The sequence below is a fragment of the Chaetodon trifascialis genome, chromosome 14, assembly GCF_039877785.1.
Source record: "Chaetodon trifascialis isolate fChaTrf1 chromosome 14, fChaTrf1.hap1, whole genome shotgun sequence".
NCBI classification, from domain to species: Eukaryota; Metazoa; Chordata; class Actinopteri; order Chaetodontiformes; family Chaetodontidae; genus Chaetodon; species Chaetodon trifascialis.
This window is the reverse complement of record NC_092069.1, coordinates 20,249,796-20,275,066: the sequence shown is the minus strand read 5'-3', so window position 1 is coordinate 20,275,066 and position 25,271 is coordinate 20,249,796. Positions and strand designations below refer to the sequence as shown.

At 43.5% G+C, this 25,271-nt stretch overlaps 2 protein-coding genes across 3 annotated transcripts in view; both read left to right on the top strand.

Annotated features, from left to right (window-relative positions):
* Window positions 1-9,249, top strand: part of slc8a3 (solute carrier family 8 member 3) — a 105,733-nt gene extending 96,484 nt beyond the window's left edge. The window contains exons 6-8 of one of the 2 annotated variants that reach the window (XR_011603032.1): window positions 1,496-1,765; window positions 3,718-4,484; window positions 4,733-9,249. Coding sequence is in view for 1 of the 2 variants with exons in the window: in XM_070979051.1 (XP_070835152.1) it covers window positions 1,496-1,765; window positions 3,718-4,094 (647 nt within the window). In the remaining variant the exon portion in view is untranslated. Of the gene's footprint in view, window positions 1-1,495; window positions 1,766-3,717; window positions 4,597-4,732 lie in introns of those variants that run through there. The other variant, XM_070979051.1, reaches the window with a different exon arrangement.
* Window positions 9,250-10,323: 1,074 nt separating this feature from the next.
* map3k9 (mitogen-activated protein kinase kinase kinase 9) lies at window positions 10,324-25,246 on the top strand. The gene is made up of 11 exons (XM_070979517.1): window positions 10,324-10,983; window positions 12,320-12,733; window positions 16,491-16,671; window positions 18,473-18,621; window positions 18,946-19,121; window positions 19,262-19,502; window positions 19,640-19,762; window positions 19,902-20,040; window positions 20,247-20,359; window positions 20,786-21,538; window positions 22,336-25,246. The coding sequence occupies exons 1-11, from the start codon at window positions 10,593-10,595 to the stop codon at window positions 22,788-22,790; spliced, it is 3,135 nt and encodes a 1,044-aa protein (XP_070835618.1). The 5' UTR covers window positions 10,324-10,592; the 3' UTR covers window positions 22,791-25,246.
* Window positions 25,247-25,271: the final 25 nt, after the last annotated feature.

Sequence of the window (25,271 nt, the reverse complement as noted above, 5' to 3'; positions counted from 1 at the left end):
CTCTTTGCATATTGAATGTCTGAATATCAAAATATTGTCTATCACCTACTTCATCCCAAAATGTCAGTATGAGCCTTCAAAAACTCCTGGAATCCCCCCGGAAAGCAAAGCTCTTGAAGCTCTGGAAATATCTCGTGTACGTAAGAGAGAAGTCATCCATCATGTCAGGCGACAGCAGCATCAGATCACCCTGCAGCCTGCAGCACAGCTGCCGCCCTGTCCGCTGCAGTCACAGCCACCATGTAGCGAGCACCGTGCCGGCCTCAGTTCGTCACTTTGGTCCTGAAATATTTAATCCAGCGGTGCTCTTTATTTTTTCATCATCCACTCGTGGCTGAAAAGTACATGCAGCTCACATGGCCTGACACTTTGAATCAGCACAGCGTCCCTCTGGATCCCCCCCACTCCTCCACCTGAGGACGGTGACCAGTTACATTTAGGTTTTTAGAAGAGTGTGGTTCAGTTTCCTGTTCAAGCTCACTTTGACAGGACAAACGGCTGGTGTAGTGACTGAATCTGTGGATTTTAGGTTATGGGAAAATCTCTGTGACCACTTGTTCATCCTGGCATCAGTGTGTGAAGATTTAATACTATTTTTGTTTTCTAAAATGTTTCTGGAGGTTAATCATCACTGGCTTTTCAGAGCTGTGAGCCGCTCCTCCATTTCCTTTGTGCAGTGCATTGTGGGACTGCAGTGTCCATCAATTACACTCTAAAGTTAAAAATAATGTATTACAGTGTGTTTACTGTTTGGCTTGAATATACTTCATTTTGTCACTTTTGCAGTGGAACACACACTCAAAAATTATGGAATAAGTCTGTATTTTGGACTTTTAGATGAGAAGAGTTTGAGAAATCAGGCTGGATGGACTCTGTATTATCAAATGAGGTCGAAACATTAAAGTGCAAACTAAAGCAAATTTAAATATATGTCATCTTCATCAATTAAAAGAAGTTTTAATGAATTAAAATGAGTCGTGCCCTGCAGCCTGTATATTAATCTATGTATCTATAGCACATTTAAAGCTGAGTGTACCTCAGTAACCTCAGGCTGTGATAAGATGCCTCACCCTGAAAAATAAGTCAACGTGCCATTTTTAAGTGAATATTGTTCTCTTCTTTCCCCTCTCTGTCATCCCTTATCTCCTTCATCGATCCTGTATCTCACCAACGTCTTCCAACTCCTCTCCGGCTCTTTACCCTCTCTGCTCTCTCTCGACTTTGTGCTTCATCATCTGTCTTCCTTTTTTCTTCCCGTCATATTCTTTTTTACTTTCTCACCTTCCATCTCTTTGTCTTTTTGCTTTCTGCCTTTTCTCTTAATATTTACTTCCCCACCTCCCCCCTCTCTTTGTCTTTTCCCAAATCTCTTCATCCTCCCTGCTGCTCCACTCTCTCCTGTCATCCCATTACTCTCCAATCTCTCCCACTGTTCAACCCCTCAACTCCCCCGCCGTCTCCCACCGCCCCGCTCTGCCCCAATTCTGCCCAGAAGATGAGGACGAAGAGGACACAGGGGAAGAACGTCTGCCGTCCTGCTTCGACTATGTCATGCACTTCCTCACTGTCTTCTGGAAGGTCCTCTTCGCTTGCGTTCCTCCCACAGACTACCTAAACGGCTGGGCCTGTTTCGTGGTCTCCATCATCATCATCGGCCTGCTCACGGCCGTCATCGGGGATCTGGCGTCTCACTTTGGCTGCACCATCGGCCTCAAGGACTCAGTCACCGCTGTGGTGTTTGTGGCGCTTGGTACATCTGTTCCAGGTGAGTCCTAGAACAGTCGAGTGGGCCCTTTTCTAAAAGCACGTCATTGTCAATCTATTCATGTTTGCGATGTCAAAATCTCTCCTCTCAAGTTTTGCATATTCATGTGCTTCTTTCGGAATAATGTGCGGCTTTTGCGACCCTTTCAAACAGCAAACATGCTTCATCATCAAGATGGCTGATATTCTCATTTCCTCCAAACTGACATTTTCACCCAGCAGGAGCAATGTGTCACCAAAAACCTTGACTCCGTCAGCATATTTGTTATTAAAGGGCCGACGTGCAGCATTAATAAATCAGCATTCATTTTGGAAAAAAGGGGATTTATAAATATTATAAACAAACAAAGACCAATACAGAGAAGATTGCCAGCCTCCACTGGGCTTCACAGTTTATTCTTTGAGCGACAGGTGGGTTTGGCAGGAAGTGGGAAACATGGAGATCTGGTAGGAATGAGATGAATGGTAAGAGGAGATGCGAGAGTAGTCGTCTCACAGCACTAATCCTGTTGATGGTTTGTTTTGGGAAATTAAACTATGAATTATACAAGAGTAGAGTGATGTTTAAAGGCCCTGTGAACCAGTTTTGTCAATCAGCTGTGGGCCGTACGCAGCCTTTCTGCCAAAGTTTGAGCAGCTTGGTTGTTTTAGATGAGACATTTTGGGTGCTTTTGTTCTGTTTGTCCCCCTCTCAATGGTTTGAAGTGGGCGAGACTCGGTTGGAGGAGATGATCTCACAGTTTAGCAACAGTTGAATCAAAATGTAATGACAGTCGTCGGGTTGGTTGTCAGTCAAATCTGATCCAACCACACCCACACAGATCTGATGAAGCACACCAGCTGAATTTGAAGTGTAAAGCCTCTAACAATTACTAACGATGTAAAAACGTTTCAGACTTTAACTGCTGCTTATTTAGTCAAATGAACATTTGAATATTCATGAATATTTGATGTTATTGGGGCGTACTTAAGATTTAAGTTTACAGTGGCTTTAAAGACCTTTTTTTCTCTTAGTGATTGGGTCCTACATGAACACTGTTACCTGATAGAGGTCGAACCTGCAGGTTATTTCACGGGAGAGATCTTTATGTTTTTGTCTGAGCTCCTCTTACTGGCTTGAAATGGGCAGTATTTCCTGCCATTTAAAGGGCACATTATTCAGATAGTAAGATCTTTCCATGCCTGCTTCACCTCAGGGGGCTTTGTTGGATTCCTGCTGCTCCAGGAGATGGTCTGCTCGCACGCTTTCACATCACACATGAGTTGATCCGCTTCTCCAATTAGCTGAATCCTCCATTTTAATAGAAATGGTGGATTTTAACCAAATTGGAGATGAAACTCATTTAACTCATGTTGCACACAAACACACCTATGATTAATTAAAAGACCAAATACAACCCCTTTGCACCTTGCACCTTACTTTGCATCTTGACTATCTCGCCAGCTGTCCAGGGGCTTTTGATGATATCATATGATCTTCCTCAGCAGAGATATTAAGCGCAGCAGTCATTTTGTGAAATATTCTTATCGGCTTTCTTGCCAAGATTGACATTGATGCCAATCTTGTGTCAGCAGCATTAACATGCAGCTGAAGGCAGCAGCCAGGTAGGTTAGCTTAGCTTAGCATAAAGCCTGGATAGGATAGGTAATAAACTAGAACTAGCCTGGTTCTGTCTAATGATAACAAAAAACCTCCTACCAGCACTTTTAATTAACATGATATATCTCATTGATCCATACTAAGGCAGAAGTGTAAAAACATCAGTCTCTGCAAGGCAGAGATGCTTATCCTGTCCTTTTCTGCTCAGGGCATAGTGGATAACAATGAGGATAATTAAACAGCCCCGAACAATCACATCATAAATGCTTGACTTTGAGATTGTTTTGTCATCTAGGTTAGAAATAATCTGATCAAAGTAAAACAGAAAGGATAAATGACCTCTCTCTCCCCAGACACCTTCGCCAGTAAGGTATCAGCAGTCCAGGACACCTACGCAGACGCCTCCATCGGGAATGTGACCGGCAGCAACGCCGTCAACGTCTTCCTGGGAATCGGCATGGCCTGGTCGGTGGCGGCCATCTACTGGCACATCCAAGGGAAGCCGTTTGTGGTGGAAGCCGGCTCGCTGGCCTTCTCCGTCACTCTCTTCACCATCTTCGCCTTCCTGGCCATCTCGGTGCTGCTTTACCGGCGCCGGGCCCACATCGGAGGAGAACTGGGCGGGCCCCGGGGACACAGACTGGCGACAACAGCCTTCTTTTTCGGCCTCTGGTTTCTTTACATCCTCTTCTCCAGTCTGGAGGCCTACTGTCATATAGAGGGCTTCTAAAGGGAAAAGACCTCAGTGTGAGAGAATACACTCATACAGGGGTTTAAAGTACAACTTCAGTGGTAAAAGAGTGAATTCTCACTGTGGAATTTGGGTCAGTCTTATGTGGTATAAAAGGACAGAAGAGGTAAACCCGGGGTTTTCCCAGACACCCCCCTCCCTCTCCCTCTCTCTCTCCCTCAACCCCTTCTGTAAGGATGCTTGGAGGTGTGTATACTGCCCTCTAGTGCCGACAGGCCTGTTCGCCTTGGCTATAGGAGCTTGTGCTAGTGTGCTTGCAGTTGGGATTGGGTTACCACCGAGTCCAGATGATGCCGATCCCGGGGCGGTCCTGCATTCCACTGGAAGAGACTGCAGTCTTATATCCGGAGAGAGTTGAGTTAATCAGAGGTATATATTTTTCTCAACATCTGACGAGAACGACTTTTTTTAAAAAGTATTTTGGGGATAAAAATGCAAAAAATAAATAAAACAAAAAAAAAATAATAAACACACACACACACACACACACAAAAAGAGGAGTAAAAGAACTATTTTCTGATCTACGTTAAGGAATAACAAAAGATTATATCGTAAATGGGAATATGTTGTTGAGTGACAGTGGGATGGATTCATAGTATTTATTTTTATTTGCATAGTTCCCTAAGGAGCACTGCAGAGTTCTCAGAAATCACACAAAGAAGGAGAAGAGGAGCGACAGTGACACTTCATACTGGCAGATGAATCCCCATTCAAACAGGCGAGGAGGAAGAGGTGGACACAGTGAACATGGTCAAACTGCCCTGAACATTACTTCTGTACTCTATACGTATCTATATATAATATATTTCCATATTTTCTGTATATTTTGAATATTTGTTTAAATGTGGTCACCTTCTGCTCTAACAACAGAGGATCGCTGTGGCTAAGCGGGGGGGGGGGTCAAACTATTTACTGGAACGATGTCTTCACATTTCTAAGAGTTATGTATCTTGCCTAGGTAAAAGTATGACATTGTATTTTATTTATTTACTGATATCTTGGTCTCACTGGAGTTTTCACCTTTTCAATCAGAAATCCGAAAAAAGATTTAAAAAAAAACAACAACAACGTGTTGCTGCAGAGGTAAATTCAGAGGTATTTTTGTACTGTCCCTTCCATGCACTTTGCTGTATAGTTCTATTTATGGAGACTTCTACTTGTACATGTGCAAAAGGCCAATATTAAAGGTGTCACTATGGACTGAACAGAGTGCCTGTGGAGAGAGGCCTTTGCTGCCCACACCAATGAGCTTTTGGCTCAGCTGAACAAGTGAAGAGTTTCTTCCTAAAATGGTGCATTTTTCAGTCTTTAAAGCTGAGTTAATAGATTTTTGGTCACCAGGGGGCAGCAGAACAAGCTTACAACACAATCACTATCCTGATGCTAGCTGTTAGCTGCTATTCTGCTAGCTTCTTTATCTCAGTGCAAAGATGAGGGTTTCTTTCATCTGGATTTATTAAAAAATCTATAATTTCCCTCACATTACAATGTGTTAGCTTACGTCATCATAACTGGTTTCTGTTTCCCAACTTTGTAGGTGTAATTTCAGCCATCTTTAAACATCTACACCCTTCAGTGCTCTGATTACAGCAAACCACTCGTCACGCTAGCCTCATTCTCAATCCGAGTCAGAGACGTTTAACTTGCAATGGCCAAGGGCTCATGGGAAATGGAAAGCCACTGAAAACACAAATATTAAATTAAACGTTATATTGTTGATTTTTTATTTTTATTTTTTTAAATGACCCTCCCTGTCTTGAGAATCAGGGTGAACAGCCAAGGTCTACTATCAAGCTAGGACATGTTCCACAGCTGAAATAGAAAAATTTACATCAGTGCAAATGTTGATATGATTGTGAATTAGGTTTTCTCACTTATGGAACAGAACACAGAAGTTCCACTGTAATTTCAGCTCTATATAAACTTGCCATGGTGTGCTAGCTAGCTAGCAAACAGTTGCTAATTACACATCCAGTAGATGCAAAGCAACATTAGTATTTATTTTGAGTTGTTATTTTGAAGACCTGATCATCATAGTCCAATATTCACTTGCCTGTTAGCTCTAATCGAGAGATTTGGCTCTTTATCAGCTACACTAGCTGGATGCTAACTTGTGCCAGGGAGGTAGCATAGAGTGGGGTTAGTTAAAATTGCTAAAATACTTTATGGAACTGCATAGTTGGGTGTTGTAACTATGAGCAGCACCTTTCACATTATACACAGGCAATTTATCCACAGTTAAATATTGATTAGTTTAGCTTCAATACAGTGAAATCTTTCAGAAAATCAAGGTTTCCAGTATCGTAGTTGTGGGTGTTTCACTGGCATCACTTCAAAAAATGACTCGTAAATTACATGTTTTTCCATAATAACATTTACTTTTGGTCATGATATAAAGAGTAGGTGTCGGTGATGCTCGTTTTGGATGGAAACTCTTCAGTGAAGAGGCTGTGTCAAGAGCCTGGTGTGGGTGTCAGAGCAGCAGATAGCTCCAGGTTGAATTCCAAAGCAGGCTGGTATCAATATTGAATGCTGTTTAACACACGACTGGTGCTTTGTTTTTAAAATGAGAGAAAAAAAAAATACAGATTTGAAACTCCCAAAAGCAGCGGAAAATATGTTTATTACTTAATTTGCATAAAAGTGTACGTTAGTATATAATCGGTCAATTCTTGGCTAATTTAAAAATCACCCAAGAGATTACCAAAGAGGTGGGATGCAACATCTGTTTTAAAAAATTAAGAAAAAGTTAGCAAAAAAAAAAAAGAAGTGACAGTAAGTGGCAGTGACACTGTATTTCCACATGGGGGATGTCAATCTCCAGTCCCTGTGGTCGTCCCTTCTTCTACTTCTCTCCTCAGCACTCTTCCTCTTCCTCCCCCTCCTCCTCCTCAGTGTTCTTTCTTCGTGGTGAGCAGTGTTGTAAATACGTCTCGTGGCTGAGTCGGATGCCTCTTCCCTGGCCCTGGACCGCACCTGCTCACCCCACTCTGCCTCTATCTCTCTCTATCTCTCTTACATGTAAACACACACACATTCGGAGGAGAGCGATGGGTCCACTGCTGCACAAGTGGGAGGACAGTTTGGCTGACTGTCCCGTTCAGAGGCGACACAAAACCCACATTATGTACATAATTTTCAGTGTATGTTTACATAGACACAGTATAGGTGTCCTGGGGGTGGGAAAGCATGTCAACACGACTCACATCTCATCTACAGGTTATCTGCAGTCGCTTAATCTGAGCCAGTGTCAGTGGAAGTGTGCAGTTTTTATTGTTTTATTTTTCGGGTCAACAAGGCTCAATTTGTCACCCTTTCCCTTGTTAAAATCCTACAACAGGAACTATTTTCAGTCTTGAGTTCAGCAGGTATTCATGATGTCAAGGAATTGCCAGTGTTCTCAGTTTTATCTTGGCCTTTAGTGGCTATTTGTATTGTTTATTTGGTTGTATTCTTGATCTTATCTGCCGGGATGTGTTGAGCAGGAACGTCGGCCAGTGTGTGTTGGTGTGCTGTGCATGTTACCGTGCTGAAGCCAGGCAGTGCGTCCTCTTCGCACTCGTGTGCACAGGCTCTGTTGTGGTTGGTCTTCACAAGGGCACGGCTCTAAATTGGTTCTGTCATTTTGTCTTAAAAATACATGTCTTAATTCTGTAAAAGATGAAAAATATTTATCATACACATCAGCCTGCGGGAGGGAAGTGAAATGTCACCGTTCAGTAATTGGACTTGTGGTTGATGATGTTGTGAGACACTGAGGAAAGCTTCGATGATGCTGTTCTTTTAACTTTCTTTTTTCTTGTGTAACAGAAAAGGGGCACATTTTACTGGATGGGTATGTTTTTCCTGGCCTGCAATGAGATGTCAAAATAAAAAAAAAGCAAATTTCCAAAGCTGTTGTTTTTTTGAGATCAAGCCGTTTTGTTCTTTTGCTGTGGAATAAAAGCAGCTCTCTGGTTCATAAGTAAACACTGGTTGCACTGACTTAAATAAGGCCTGACTAATGTGTCTTTGAATCCAGCAGTGCGTCTGCTTGTAGAATTTGAACTGTCCTCTGTTAATAATATCATATTGTCACAGATAAACTTTTCAGGAGTGAAGGAAAGTTGTTTACAGCCTGACCACACTGTACTTGTGACATGATTGGTTTTCTGAAAGGTTTCCACAAGCAAACCAGAATCCTTTTAAATAAAAGATAGAAATCTCAAATTTGGTGTTCAGGATATTCATGAAACAATGATGGTTTGTGTCAACATGTTGCAGAGAAAAAGCACAAGTGTGTTGTCCCAAATTGGACACATGGAGGATTTTTTTTTTAGGATACAGGGTTGCAGGCATTGATGAACTGAGACATGTTTATTTGTAAATGACTCCTGATTCTTGCTTTTCATCTCATAATCTCATATCAAAACACCTTTTTCTCAGCTTGCAGATACTTTTGCTCATTTTCTGTGAAACCAGTCCTCTGTCTCGTATCTTTATATCAACGATCTCCATGTCTGTTGATCACACTTCACTGCTTATCTACAACACTATAAGCAAAGCCTCCCGGTTGTGTTAATCCAGACTACGTTAGGCCTCTTATCTGTGGTTTTGTGTGCTTCCATAATGCTGTCAAAGTAGCCAAGAACAGTCTGCAGAGGAACCTCTTTGTTTACATTTTGCACACAGCAGAATATTCCAGACTCAGATTCAGAGACTTTTTTTTTCAAACCAGCACTGAGGCGATGGTCCTATAAACTGCAGAGACGTAACCTCAGGTCGCTGTTTTAGCTAACATCTGGAATTTATTCAGGCATTTTGTGGTACACGAAAGCTTAATTGGTGATGAAAGGGTCTCATCTTTCTCACTTTCTTTCTCTTGCACTCACAGGGTTACTCAAGTCTCTATTTGATGCCTGATGATAAGGCAGCCTTTCAAAATGATTTCCATTGTGACAGTGTCTGATTGAGGAGCTCAGCGCCTCTAAAGTAAAGGTCAAATCAAAAGCAAAACAAACCCTCAACTGTTGCATGTATGGAAGAACATTTCTGCAAGAAAAAGGGAGAAAAAGTCAGAATAAAAACAAAAAATGTACAAGGTGAGTCAAAAGTACAAAATAGTCATTCAAAACTATGAGATAAAAAGTACGTTTTGACTAATGTTCACTTAGCTAAAATTAAGACTTTTTATCTCAGAGTTCTGATCTTTTTTTTTGACTTAGTGAGATAATATTTTGACTTACTGTCATAATTTAAGTCAAGTTTTTCATATCTCATAATTAAAGTCCCACTTTTGACCCACTCTCATAATCTATCCCATAATCTCATAATTGTTTTTATCGTAGTAACTCAAAATTTTCAATTATGAAGCTAAAACTTTGACTTGTTTTTTCTTCCATACACGTCACCTTGTCTGTCACCATCTTCCCCAGCGCACTTTTTATTTACCGCGTCTGTGTGACTACAATGATCATATCCTGCATCTATACATAGAAATTCAAATACCAGATCCTGGTGAAATGTGTCAGGAAGTGGACTGAACTGACCGTGGAGTCTTCCTTGATTTCTCACTCGTGCTTTTCTGCTTATTGATCATTTTTATTCATGCAGATTAAACATGTGAAACACTGTTATTATGTCTACCTGAACTGGCTGAAGCTGTGCCACACAGTATTTATGGTTTATGTTTTGTGCATTTCACAAACAGGTTGACATTTAATCAAGTTAAAACAGAATGGAGACTTTTTGAATCTTCCCAGTTTTCAGATGGAGGGACTATTGTTTGGATTTCATCCACACACACATGCACACATACCTTATCCTCTCATCACTTCACTCAAATAGTGCGGACTGTTCATTTGATTGTTTATATTGTTTTTTACCTTGCTATGGATTATGTTTTTATTTCAGGGAATTATGCATGGAAGTTATCCTTAGGTTGAGTGTTTTGTTATGTTTGGGTTGTTTATTTGTTTTTTTTCTTTTTTAGGGGGTCAATAATTCAATTAAAGAGACAATTTGAAGAAAACAAACGCCTCCCTGTGTGTGTGATTAATTGAAATGGGGCAGGTTAAAGCTGGAAGAAAACGGATGACCCGCATTTGACGCTGAGAGGAGGGTGGGAGAGACACTGTTGCTGACGTGCCTGTGCACCAATAGGAAGCCGCGGATGATTCGCACGTTGGCACAATTGGCTTACATTAAACACTAGTGCGTCGGAGGAGTTACAGCGATGATTGGTGAGGGATTGTGCGTTGCAAACCATGAAGCCGGATCTGTGCGTTTGATAGCAGCCAGCGGGGACTGAAAGGCAGACGATGCAGCAGAATGGTGCTTCCAGTTCCCTGCGGTGTTTGTGTGCGGGATTAGCCGCGATTTAGCTTTGTGTGTGAGTGTGTGTGTGTGTGTGCAGACGCAGGGCGCACCGAGCCGCCAGCCAGCCGCGTCAGGTGGATGCGCCTGCAGTGATCCAGGTCGGCCCTATGGATCGCGTCCATGGATGTCTTCAAACCCGCTTTGGACAATAGTTTGAGTCCCAAGGCGTGCGTGTCTTCATCGGAAGAAGCAGAGGCAGATGTTTTTCGCTGGCCGACACCGGAGAATGGCATTAGAGCCGCGCCGGATGCGGGACCCGCCGCGCCGGCTTTCTGGACGGCTGTGTTCGACTATGAAGCGACTGCGGACGACGAGCTCAGCCTGCGGAGGGGGGACCTGGTGGAGGTCCTGTCCAAAGACTCGCTGGTGTCGGGAGATGAGGGCTGGTGGACCGGTATGATAGCAGACCGGGTTGGCATTTTCCCGTCTAATTATGTGAGCAAAGGGAATGGCATTCCGGAGGAAATACGGGACACCCCAGAGCAGCAGTACTCAGTGCCTCCTCTGCACCGTGAGTATCCCATTGTGCTTCATGCCTGGACAAATGAAATCACTGTGCTATCACTAAAACACAGCACAGGTCTTCCCTTGTGCTTTGTCTGAAGGCCAGAGAAACCCACGTTGAGAGTGCTGTGTCATGGTCGGCGCAGTGCACTCCTGTTGGCCTAGAAACAGGCTGGTCCAGGCATCCTCACAGCTTCAGGACCATTATTCCTCACACTGCCTGTCAAACAAACAGCCAGCTGCGGTCAGTGATGCACCCCGCCTCATTACTCAAATTGCAATGCACAAGGTGTGCTGCATCCTCAGCAGAAAGACTATTTAACAGAGTAGGACATCCGAGTCCTGCACATGCAAGATTATCAATAGTTATATAAACCTTAATTATGCTCTCTGAGGAAATGCATCAGCGTGATATGCATAAAATATCACGGTGGCTGGTGGTGTTTGCACCAAAACTGTGCAGCAAGAGAGAAAGACATGCTTGTAGAGACAAAGCGTCTGCAGCAAAATGTGCAGCCAAGGCCTCAGACAGATGCAGTAAGCAGAATCAAAGCACCTATAGTGCACTGCACAGTGACAGCTCTTAGTTCTTATCAGTCTGTATGAGCAAAAGGATGCCCTGCAGCAACATAACCAGCTTTCCCCACAGATGGTAAATGTATGGTAGCGTAAACAAGCCGATAAAAGCTGTGTTTTAAGGCCATATGACCCACATCTGCCCCGGTAGCTCGGGTGGGCCACACCACCTCAGCTGCCTTTGTTGGCTGTCTCAGTCTTTCATCTCTTCATATTCAGCAGCAGCTGGCCTACTTTCACATACCATCCCACCTGAAATATTCATCAAGGTCAGTCTGCTTCATAGGCTGTTAGAAATCCACACTGTGAGAGTTTACAGCCACAGACACAAAGGTTCCTGTTTACATCATCAGACAGCACCTTTCATTTAAACCCCAAGTGGAAAGGATCATCCGTCCTCCCTTTCTTCCTTCTCCTAACATCCCAGATGTAAGGACAGATGCTCACCCTTGTGTAATAGCAGGAGGGGTAGTTCCACCAGATCCTGTATTTGGGGCAGCAGGGTGGCTTAGTGAAAACATCCTTCAACAGAATGACCTCGTTTTCAGATCCTTGTTTGCAAGCATTTGCCTTACTAAAGAGTAACACAGCTCCAGATGGGCTGACCCTGACCTCAGATGTCCTTCAAAGGGTGTGTGCAGAAACGTAACAGCTCCAAAGAAGAATATGGTGTCAGGATATTGTAATTGTTTTAGAGGAATACACGTTTGTGTTTTATCTTTATCTGCCTCTAAACCGGTGTCCTCTTTTCCTGCATCTCTCCTCAGTCCTGGAGATTGATTTCTCAGAGCTGACCCTGGAGGAAATCATCGGGGTGGGTGGTTTTGGAAAAGTTTACCGTGCAGTGTGGCGGGGCTCAGAGGTGGCAGTGAAGGCAGCACGACGGGACCCCGATGAGGACGCGGAGCAGACTCTGGAGAGCGTGCGCCAGGAGGCCAAACTTTTCGCAATGCTCAACCATCCCAACATCATGGCTCTGCTGGGGGTGTGTCTGCTGGAGCCCAACCTGTGTCTGGTCATGGAGTACGCCCGGGGTGGCCCCCTCAACCGGGCCCTCGCAGGGAAACGCATCCCTCCGTGCACGCTGGTGGACTGGGCCGTGCAGATCGCCCGGGGCATGCTCTACCTCCACAGCCAAGCCATCGTCCCCATCATTCACCGGGACCTCAAGTCCAGCAACAGTAAGATTCCTTCTTTATTGTCAACACATGGTTATTCTACAATGTAAAAGAAGTTCTCCTGCATTGATTAGCTAAGTGTATTGATTGTAGTGTCCACAGAACATTAATCAACTCCAATTTTAATTATCATTTTTTATAAAAATTGCATGTAGGGCTGCAGCTAACAATTGTTTTAATATTGATCCATTTGGTGATTATTTTCAGGATGTAAAATAGTGAAATTGTCACATTTGAGTAGCGACAAGTCAAGAGTATTTGACATATATAAGACCCTGTTGATTAACAAATCGTCAGACATAAGCAAGCAATTTTAAAACACCACTGTGGGTTTGAGCATCTTCTGATGGCCATTTGTTGACATTTTTGACAAATTATAGGGAAACTATGAACTGATGGATCAGTATTGGTAATCATTGTTATTTACAGCCCTAGTCCTTAGCGTATTTACTGTTTTTTGAGGGATTAAGAATTTGCAGCTTCATCCAATTTTTCGGCAAAACTTATTGTATCTGGTAATGGACTGTAATATAATTATGGACACTCATAGCAGTCATTTCTGTCTATGAAAAAAGGTTTTTCCATTGCTGATTGCGAGAGGGGAAAGTTGTTTTCAAACCAAATACAGGCCAGAAAGTTTGTTTTGTAAAGCATGGGTCTGGAAAAGTAAAGACTTCCTCACTGGTCTAAAATCCCCACAGATGGGTTACGTTTTAACTGTGGGATAGTAAGAAAACTCACAGTATTACATAAAATCAACACCCTGTTTAGTCCACGCTAAACACAGTGTGACACTGTGACTCTTCAGAAATGAGAGCAGAAAGCAAAAGGAGTTTGCATGTATGTTTGTGAAGCAGTTGTAATCTTGCATTTTACCCAACTGGATCCCCTAAATCCCAAGCCTATTACTGAGGATTTGCCCAATGCTCTGCCCCAGCCTCCCTATTGGAAGCTCAGACAATACATACAACCAGCTTCTTGCCTGCCATTGGCCTGTTCTCTGGTGATCAGCTCACGCGCTCCACTTCCAATAGGCTGCTTTAAAGTGTTAAGTCAGTCTAACTAGTTGCCATCCTGGGCTCTCGGGGGAAAACCCATGCTCTCATCACAGTACAGGAGCAGCCAGAACGCCAGTCTACTCTCTCACAAATCCATGCAAATTTAGGGTCTAAGAAGTACGAGAACTCTCCGTTTGTGGGAGTTGTTTGTGCATTGTATTCGGTTAAATTATCACATATTTCACATCTATTTGATTTGCGTCAGTTTAAGAAATCTCCCATGACCCCGTCTTCTTGTTGAGTGGGTCCTTGTGCGATCCAAACTCAGGTGAGAGACTCTGGTCTAATCGGTGGTTATGGAAGTAGCTCAGGATGTACTTCTGCTGTCAGGAGAAGCAAAAATGGCACCACTGTGCTCTCACACCCATTATTTACAATGGCTTACACTGCACCATGATGGCTTTTCACTGCATCAAGCTGAGCAGCGACTGCAGCCCAGCATGGCGCTCAGAATGAATGGACAAACCGCTAAAATCAACAGTGAGCACAGCTCAAATCACATTGAGTCAAAAAGGCCTAAGCATCATCATGAAGTCTACATTTGTGGATTTAAGTTAAGCGACTCAAGAGCTATTGGATGAATCGCCATAAAATTTGACACATCCATGTCACCCACTTGACTACTTTCAGTAACTATGGTGATCCCCTGATGTTTCATCTTGCACCATCATCAGATCAACTTTTGAATTTGTCCAATACTTTTATGATCAAATACCTGCAAAGGTAATAACATTCCCATTAGCCTCAGCAGTACTTAGCACAAGTTAGCATGCTAACACACTAAAGTAAGATGGGGAACATGGAAGATGTAAACATCAGCATGTTAGCATAGTCACTGCAATCATGTTAGCATGCTAACATTAGGATTAATGTCAAAGCCTGTGCCCAATGCCAGGATCAGACTACACCATTATTTTGTCTTTGACGATGGTCATCACGTCAGATCTAACAATCACAGGGCCATAAACTCCTGCCATGTCTCGGTCAGGGGACTGGCAAGACTACACGTATGACCCTGACAAATCACAGCAGGTCTCATCTCATGGTCAGGCACAAGTTCAAATGTCATTGGAGAGGCGGGTGAAGCAATTGTCAGTCAAACTGGCAGAACCATTGTGTGTGATGCTGGTGGTCTTGTATACGGAAAGAAAAGAAAAGAAAAAAAAACAGCCAGCTACTCGTCCGGCTGATGAAGTGCTTCCGCTATTTCTCCCTCAAGGAAACGTCACATAGACAGGGGTGCTGTTGCCACGGATCAATGAACTTTTCCTCTCTTTCGTTGTCCCACCTGACAGCCGCAACCTCAACATCCTCCTCCTCCTCTCCTCCTCTTCGCCATGGTTACCTGACTGTGCTCTGGAGAGAGCACCTGATGCTCAGGAACATGTTGGGGGACATGTCACACTAGATGTGTCAAGACAAATAAATTCTGACATGCTAGTCTTTTTGTCCGGTTGTCGTGGGGCCTCCCAGACGCTGCTGATTGTCGTTCATGATTGGCCGTGACACTTGTAATTGGTCAGCCAAAATCGGCTCAAAATAGGGCTAAAATCGTGTAGTCTGATCCCGGCATAAGTGAAGCCTCACAGAGCAGCTGCCATGGCTGTGGACAGCCTGATGAATGCACCTGATCTAAAAGCCTAGTTGTGCACAACCTCTTGGTGTTTGATACTCTGCTGCTCCCTGTGAAGCCGAGGTGGCTGAGGTGTTCTCTGCAAGCCTTTCTTTGATGGAACCAAACACTTCACTTTCATATTTTTATTTGTAAGCCAGTCAGTACTCTGCCATTTAACAGTCCTAACCACTTTGTACCTTCAACCTTTCAACTATCCCTCCTGCCTCCCTCTCACATGACATGCCATTTAGTAGATACTCTCCTCTAAAGCACTGTGCATTATGGTGAGTGCATACATTTGGAGTTTGACTGGCCTCAGGGGGAATCAGCTGTGTTCATTTCGTGTTCTGCTTCTTAAGCTACACAGAGGCAGGATTTGCTTTCGCCACATGTTCGGGTTTAGTTTCTTTGGAAACTGCGTCTGTAGCCACATGCGCAACAGATGAAGGGGCGCTTGATGTGCACCGCAGCCAGCCGACACACCCTCTCCACTGGGCACAGCCGCGGCAGATGGCCTGGCATCGTGGAGCTGAATGGGGGAGCGAGCATGTGGTTAGGAGGAGCATTACTTTGCTCATGCATGCTGGGAATGGATTTTTAGAGCCTATCAGAGCAAATGGGTCCATCATATTAGGCTATTTCTTCAGTCGAAGTGTAGTAGTCGTGTTTGTTTAAGTGTGTTGTAAAAATACGCAGTGAGATCATTAGCATTGATGAGGCTGCTGTCTTTCATCTCTGCTTTCCTCTGTTGTAGTGGCTCACTGTTTCTTGGTTTCTCTGTTTGTTCTGTTTTTCTTCTTCTCTGCTTTTATCCTTCCAATCCTTTCATCATGGCCTCCCACCAACCGCACCCTGTTTTGTTCATCCACCATGTGTCTAATTTTTGCGTTGCCTCATGCATTGTGTTTTGTCATGGGCCTGATGCCCCTGCTGCTGCTGCCCCTCCCAACATTACAATCCTGGTGGTGCTTACCTGAAACCTTTTACTTTACCGTCAACCCACCTGCCAATCTGCACTTGCCCACCCCCCCTCCATATCCTCCAACTGAAATCCCTTCATCACCTCCACCATTGCCGACCACTCCAGTCCTCATCCTTGAGAGGGTTGAGATGGAGGACCTCAGCAACAAGACACTGAAGATCACAGACTTTGGACTGGCTCGAGAGTGGCACCGCACCACCAAGATGAGCGCCGCCGGCACCTACGCCTGGATGGCTCCCGAAGTCATCCGCTCGTCTACGTTCTCCAAGGGTAGCGACATTTGGAGGTGGGCAGAGGAGCGGCTTTATGCAGCAGACAGGCTGCAGAGCCAGAATGAGAGTCAGTTTTTCCACCATGCACACGAAAAAGTTCAGCTCGGGCCACCGTTGCCATAGTAACAAAGAGCAGACTGGCACATTGGAAAGAGAACAGAGTGTCGTGTAGCATGAGACGGTACAAGAGTACATAAGGCTAAAGAGTACATGTACATTCAGCACAGGCCTATGTGTTCGTCAGCATGACGAATCGTCACAGAGGATCTCGTCTGTCTCTCATATTTATTACTTATTAAAGATTGAACATGGACTTAACACAGCACACACAATGCAGTGTGATCACAACTTGCGCCAGTGCACAATAAAGAATAATAATAATAATGAGAGCAACAATAAGAAATCTAAAGCTAAAGAATCAAATATGGCAAAATGTAAAATATACGTAACAGAAGCATTAAAATGCTGAGGTGCATATTGGCCCAGTGTCACGGCTGGCTAATGATATCACACACTCCAGTGCAACTATCCAAATGTGCAGGGCTGTGCAAAGGATTCACAGATGACAGTTTTAATCCAATCTAAATTTTTAGATCCACTGTATAAAACATACAGTGGAACCTCTGCAGAGGTAACCCTCATACCTGCAGACACACATGATTTAATTTCCATATTCAGTGTGATTGTAAAGGTGTGATATGTTCAATGTGTGTTCATTTTAGTCCTGATGGTTATGACCGCTTGACTAGGCAGCTGTTTTGATTAAGTCATTTAAAGCAAAAATGCCTATGATTTTAGGATTGTCTCATATTATAGTTTGCAGAATATCATTGAGATTTGGACTGTGTGTTGTGCTAAAAAAGCCATTTTTATAGCCCTAACCATTCAAAGATTAAATAAGAGAATAGTCAGTAGATTAATCAGTAATGTAAATAACCATTAGTTTCAGCCCTAATAGCAGGATAAACCTGCATTAGACATTTAAAGAGCACTGGAGCCAATTCACTTTTTCTCTGCGCAGCATATATGGCTATGTGGGATGTTTGACAAGTTCAAATCAAAGAATTTGGATCATTAGAGTTTGAGAGCTCAAAAGCAAAAATGGCCCAGCATATGTGAATATCTAACACAAGTATGTAATTTATGTGATTCATTTTCAATGTGCAGTGATGTTATGACATGGTTTGTTTGCTTTATTGCCATGTGTTTTCTCTGACGATGAGTTGCTACGGCTCAGCTAACCCTGACTGAATGTGGCGTTTGTGTTAAAGTGTGATCAGTGAGAGAGCCAAGAGAAGGCAGCATGCAATATAATAATGATAGAAAGACGAATGTAGTGTGCTGATCAGGGAGGGAAATTACTTTGTCATTGTAATCAAGGCTTCTGCACTAGAGTAGAATAATACTTCAAATTATAAGACAAAATAATGTCAAAATCAGTTTTGGGGTTTGAAAGTTTATATGAACTCTGAAACTTTACTTACTTTCTTTAAATGATACAAGTTACAACATTTCCAGGTATTATTGATCCCTGTCTGATACAGTATCTAGAACTGAGTTAATGGGTTTATAACAGAAGCAGTAACCCACAAGCCAACAGTACAGAATCCGTGATATTCAGTCATTCCTGCTTTATTTGATTTGTTGCTGGTAACTGACTCTCAGTTCATCAGTGTGCGGCTGCACAAAGACTCACAAACTTTCTTATTGTGACCTTTTCTCTCACCTTGGTGTAACGAGCAAACTATAATTCTTTCCAGATCCATTTAGCACCTATTTTCTATGTTTCTCTTTCCTTTTTTCTGAACAACAAAGTTATGGCGTGCTGTTGTGGGAGCTGCTGACGGGAGAAGTTCCATTTCGGGGTATCGATGGCCTCGCAGTGGCTTATGGGGTGGCAATGAACAAACTGGCTTTGCCCATTCCCTCGACATGTCCTGAGCCCTTTGCACGTCTAATGGAGGGTAAGAGGAACAAAATCATTTTCTACTCAAGGCGAATCCTCCAAATTGGATGGAAATTATCACATCGTTACAGACCAAGTGTCAGTTTATGTGCCAGACAGATACTTTTGAACATTTATTATTAAAAATGGGTTTAGTAACCACAAGATTCCTGTTTGTTTATCCACTGCACCAAGAAAAGCCTCTGAAATAGAGCTGAGAAACACCAAATAAATAAACAGAATATGTTCTCACTTTCTGGAACCACTTTAAGGGCACTGAAATAATTTTTTGCTGAGGCAAAATTGGCAAGTTTTAGAGAGTGTTTTTCATCTTTTGCCACAGACTGCTGGAGCTCAGACCCCCACTCCCGACCGCAGTTCAGAACTATTATGGACCAGCTGACAGCCATCGAGGAGTCAGGCTTTTTTGAGATGCCGGCAGAGTCCTTCCACTCTCTGCAGGATGACTGGAAACTGGAGATTCAGGAAATGTTTGATCAGCTAAGGACCAAGGAAAAGGTAACAGGGGTTGAACCTCACACTGTGCTCTAGTGACATACATATTGGACTCTATTAGGAAGTTTAAGGCTGTAACTTCAATGCGGCTGTTCTTCCGGTTTCATTAGCTTTTCCTTCACCTCTTCTTCCTGCTCCTACAGGAGCTGCGATCGTGGGAGGAGGAGCTGACCCAAGCAGCACTGCAGCAGAAGTGCCAGGAGGAGGCGTTGAGGAGGCGCGAACAGGAGCTCGCCGAGAGGGAGATCCACATCCTGGAGCGAGAGCTCAACATCATCATTCACCAGCTCTACCAGGAAAAGCCTCACGTGGAGAGCCGGCAGGGCAAGTTCCGCCGCAACCGCCTTAAACTGAAGGATGGGAACAGGATCAGCCTGCCTTCAGGTACAGCAAACACACGGTCACGATGCAGTCAGCACTGTGCACGTTGTCACACTGAGTCAAAGTCAGATTTGGGATATTTTGATGGAATTTGGACTGTAAATATTTTCTGGAACATGTTTTTTAAAATCCTGATTTAGATTTTCAGCACAAAATCACAGTGCAGGCGTCTCCCTCACATGATCGGCGGAGGAGTTTGCTCAGCAGCAGCTCCAGTCCTCAGACCAGTCCACCGATGCTGCCCCGCCTGAGAGCCATCCAACGTAAGCACCATGAAGGACTTTGCATATTTTCCAAGGACATCTAAATTCACTGGGGTTATTATTCATCACAAGCTATTTAATTTTTGCCCTTGATATTGGCTCTCATAATTTATTCTTTTTAAAATGCCTCCTTTTGCAGTCACTCCGGGGGAGGGATGTACAGCCTGGGGCCGCAGCACAGGTTTCCAGCAGGATGAAGAGGAGTGCGGAAGGGGGTCCAGGAAAAAGGGCAGAACTCGAGGGTGTGGCCCCTACAGGGAGCACAGCGCTGATGCCAGGTAAGGTGACCGGAGGATCTAGAAATAGTCCTTTTCTCCAGATATCCTCAATATTTTCTGTTAAAGTTTTCAGTTCACATTAAGATGACATATTTTACCTACAGTTGTACCACACAAAGATGCTTTTAAAATGGAAACCGTCCTTTACAAAATGAAATCTGAGCCTGTTTTTCATTCCTTCTGTCTTTATCCTGTCTACCTGACAGTGTAAAGCCTCCCCATGAAGGCAGCAGGCAGCGGTCCTGCAGCGCCCCAAACCTGCGGAGGTCTCCGAGACACAGTCCAGCAGTGCCTGGAGTGCCAAGCCTTGTGGAGATAGGTAAGCAGCACCAGCTTATTAAATCTATTTTGCCACTCCGTATAATAACATAGAGAACAGCTGTGTCCAAAAGGTTGGCAAAGTGGCAGACTGGAAGGGAAAACATGGAAGGGGAAAGTGAGTGTGTGAGATATTTCACTCCCACATGGCTCTTAGTGGTTGACCTGAGAAACTAACAGATGTGCATGTTTGTAGCTGTGCGAATGTAAACACACTTGCTGAAAAAGCATCAAGCACACTCAGCAAACCAAACTTGGATGGTTGGAATTCAAGTAAGAATTCTGCAGTAGGCCTGAAGCTGCTCCGTGTTTTAGAGGAATAGTTGAAATTCAAGGCAGCATGAACTGTCTGTGAACACATCTACGAATACTGGTTTTCTATGTATGTGCTTTAAATATAACTAAATGTGACTAATCCTGTTCAAAGAAAACGAAGACTGCTGCTTCACTACTGAGCCAGGAAGTGCTTCTGGTCAGTCCTACCTCTGCATCCCCTTCCATAAGGAGGACCACACAGCTGCTGCTGCTGACGGTGATGGAGATGAGTACTGCCCCAGCGGCCAGGTACCAGGAACGCCGCCGTGCAGGAAAAGCCCCGGTGGGGGCCGGCGGTCTGAGCTGGTCCTGCTGGGCTGTGGAGCTTTGCTGGCTGCCGTCGGACTGGGCTGCAACCTGCTGACTTTGGCCCAACCGGAGGAGAGCATCAAGCCGCGATGGGAGGGTTTCTTCCACAGAACAGGGGGCCAGAGGCGGAGCACCAGCCCCCCAACTCGCAGACTGTTCCGGCGGGAAAGTCCGCTGAAACCCTCGGCGCCCTCGCTACCCGAGCGAGGCCTGCCCTCCTCTTACACGCTGCTATCCTTATCATCAGTGTCTGACTGCAACTCCACCCGCTCTCTGCTGCGCTCTGACAGCGAGGAGTTGTTGGTCTTCCGCCCTGCCTCACCGCCTCCTGTTTCACAGCATCAGGCCATCCCAACTCCAGTGAACCCGCTGGTCAACACGCACCTCGAGAGCTTCAAGCGTAACCCCCGCCAGTCTCTCACACCCACACATGTACCCTCCGCCCCAAGTTCCTCACGTAGCCTGCGTCGAACACCATCAGATGGGGCCATCAAGAAGAGCTGCCCCCCCAATAATCTGGAGCCATTGCCAGAAAAAGCAGCATTAGAGAACACAGGTAAAGTCTTGTCTTCTTTAATTCCATCTAGACGTACGGTCATAGTGAGTTTTTGAGGGTTAATACTGATACAGATGTTTTTCAGTTTGTTTGATGATATTCACTTTCCATATTTAGCCATATTTTTGGTTTCGAGTGAAACATCTCTGCAACTCTGGTTGATCATGACATTAGATCAACATATTCGTGTTCCCCTCAGTGTGAATAGTGATAATTTGGTGTTTTCTTTTCCTTTAGCACCCCCACAATGTAATAATTTGAATTTGTACAATATTTTGGTTTATGCGAACTAGTGTCATTCCCATCAGCCTTAACTGTATTTCATGTTTTGTCCTAATGTTAGCATGCTAACCTGCTAAACTTAAATGGTGAACACAGTAAGCATTAGACTTCCTAAACAACACGTTAGCGTTGTCATTGTGAACATGTAGCCAAGCTACCATTAGCATTGAGCTAGAAGAACCGCTGTACCATAGTGCAACCTCACAGATCCGCTAATGTGGCTTTAGAGTCTCAGGCCATTTATTTTACTGATGATGTACAAAAAACAAAAAAAATGGCATTAAGCCATCCTCAAAAACCAGAACCCTCCATTGAATCCCAAATAATCAAAAATACAACTCAACACAGACAACTTTAAAAAACAAGTTTTCCTAAGATATTAAGCATTTTTTAAAGAAGAGTAGAAAAACATGAATAAATCACCAGTACTAGCCGAAAAACATCCAGCCAAAGTTTTGGTCTAACCTAAAAAATTTTTCTGGACTTATAATGTTGGATTTTCTCTGGACGTTCAGGTGGCTTCAGAGGTTTAAAAGAAGAGTGTTCTGAGGTTCCCCGGCTCCCTGATCCAAATCTTGTGTTCCCTCCAACTCCCCGTCGCCGCTGTGCTCCTGAACGCCCCAAAACCCTTGACTTTGTGGCCCGGCCACGGCCTTCGCCACGGGCACGCTGCGATGTGTTTTGGGCAGAAGCAAGGCCCAGGGGAAATGGACAAAACCTGGGTAACAGTGAGTCGCCCGCTCACACATCCAGCACAGAGACTCCTCCAACTGTAGAGTTTGGTCGAGACCCAGCGGTGCTGCCCACCCCAATGGAGGCCCCAACGCCCTACTCCCCCCGCAGGAATGAAAACCTGTTGGATCAGCTGGATGAGGGACAGTACAGGGATGGAACCGTACCACTCTGCAGACCGGAGATCAGCTTTCCCAGAGACTCACCTTACCGCTACAGACCTGGATTCTGGTCCTAAATCAGCCCCGTGTGCACACAGCCCCAGCCCTTCATTGTCCAACACAAGAAGGGGACTGTCCCTGCTGCTAGCCTTTGGATTGTTACAGGTCTGGGCCAATTAGTACTTAAAGGGGGTGGGTCACGTTTCCTCTTGTACAATATTGTCACTAAATTACAGAATGACATTTATTGTGAATATTTTACCTTTCTGACAATTGTTGTATTGCCATTTGTGATGAAAATCATCCAATTCGGCATCAAGTATTAGAAAATCTTATTTGAGCCAGGTCTGGTTGTTAATGCATTAGAGGGACAGAATAACCCTTTTCCTTGATTTCTGTCACTTACAGAATCCCTGATATTGTCATTCAAGAGATAAAGGCTTTTTTTCTTTGGGAATAAGCAGAATAATGGCTTTATAGCAGAATGGCATTGACAGCTTCACAAAGCTTTACATACTTTTCTTAATTTCAAGCTTGAGTTCAAGATTGTGCATTTAGTGAAGTGCACTTTTGGAAAGCGTCATGAATGTAAAGCTTCAGGTTTTTTCCATCGTCTAAAAACACAGTCTCTGATTATTTGTGGGTTTGTCTGTAAAAAGCATTGCGTTATTTGAACTCATCTGTATAATTCACTCTCCTGTGTTAGTGGCCGATGGACTCCTGTTTTGTACTGAGCACCTGTCATCACCAATCACTTGTACAGAGTATATCCCAGGGATGGGGGATGATGTTGTATAATATGAGCACTCCTTTGCATTAGCCTTGAAACAGTATCGGTACAGTAATGTTTGACTCGGTATCGAGCCCTGTACGCTGAACTGTACTAAAAAGAAGAATGTCAATACCGCTGAGGTTTGAATTGGGATCAAAACACTGTCAGGAAATCACAACCAAATATATCAAAGAACTCATTAATTCCCTGTCGAGTTCATTCTTTGTTTGTGACCCTGTCAGAGCAGCTTGTTTGGATCCTGAGCCGCCAGTTGAGAAACTTTTCTCCAAACTAAAAAGGGAACTTTGTATTTGTAACTGTGTAATTTGTTTGCCTCATAAATTGTTGATCAAGACAGGATGAGGGGTGTAAAGTATGTATTTGACTATGTAAGCATCAAACTGCATGAGTGTTGAATGGCACACAAGTGAAGCAGGCCCTGGTGGCATGTGGAAGTTCACTCCTGATTATTTATATTTGTAATAAGTTATTTAATTTTATTTATTGATTAATTTGTCATGATGGTTTATTTTTATAATTCATTGTATTTGCCTTGATTTTTGACAATTTTGTCCATGAATGTTTTTAGAGTCAAAAGTGGCTTCCAACAAAATGCAGTCACATTTGACTTGCTTCATATTCATTTGTTTGGTTTCATGCACTTCAAAAAATCTTCAGGCTGCTTTTTTTGTTTTTCTGCTGCAGGTTTTTCTAACATCTTTAACAAGGGTGCAAGTAGTTTCAATCCAACTAGAGACCAAAAGCAGGCACGATTAGACCTAAAACAGTTGATTAATCAAGAATTCAATTTGCTTAAGTCATCTTTTCAGTAAAAATGCCAAATGTAATTTAGTTCCAGCACCTCAATTAGCAATTTACTGCTTTATCGTATTTGATAGCAAACTCAATTTTAGGAGGGTTTCAACAGTTGTCTTGGCAAAACAAGCGATCTGATGACAACAATTTTGGCTTCAGGAAATTTGGAGCGATTCTTAATTTTAAAGGGAATTCATTGATTGAGAAAATAATGAATAGATTATTCAATCCATTCATTAGTTGCAGCCCAAGATCCAACAGTCAAAAAGTTATTTAACTGAGCAACTTCATGGAAACTGGGTTGTGCACATTGGTTATTTTTTGTTTCCACATTTTACTTGTGTTTGTCTGGCTTAGACTGGGGTTAGATATTAATTTCAAATAATTTACTGTTATTTTAACCTGTTTGACAAGGAAATTCACAGTATATGGGGAATTTCAGGTGTCAGGTTACTGGTGCTGTCAGAGGTGGTAAATCCTACCTATTAACCGTTAAACTAGCAGGTAAAGAAAGAGCTAATTAATCATCAGTTATTTGAAAAACACTATCTGACTCTGGTCTCCTAGCCTGTTTCTGAATTCATTTTCAAATGTCAAGTGACCTCTCAGCCTGGAGTACCACGTCCTCTGAGATTTGACCTGTCTTTATTCCAAGTGTGACCCAACCTATGTGTAAATGTGAATGCTTTTTCTCTGAGGACTGTGCAGAATGTGATCATACTCAATGTACAAACTCAGTATTTCAACTAAGGGTGCTGGTTGAAACAAAGCTCTCGCTCTGAGGTGTAGCCAAGGTATCATCATCTGTCTGAAATGTTACCACGAATAAGCTGATCTTACTGTTACTGAGGGACGTTGTTCACGCTGGGAATAATACTCTTACTGACTGACTTGTATTTGCACTGGAACACACTGATTTGAGTAAAATCATAGTAAACAATCCAACTGGGTCATCATTTCTTTTATAAGG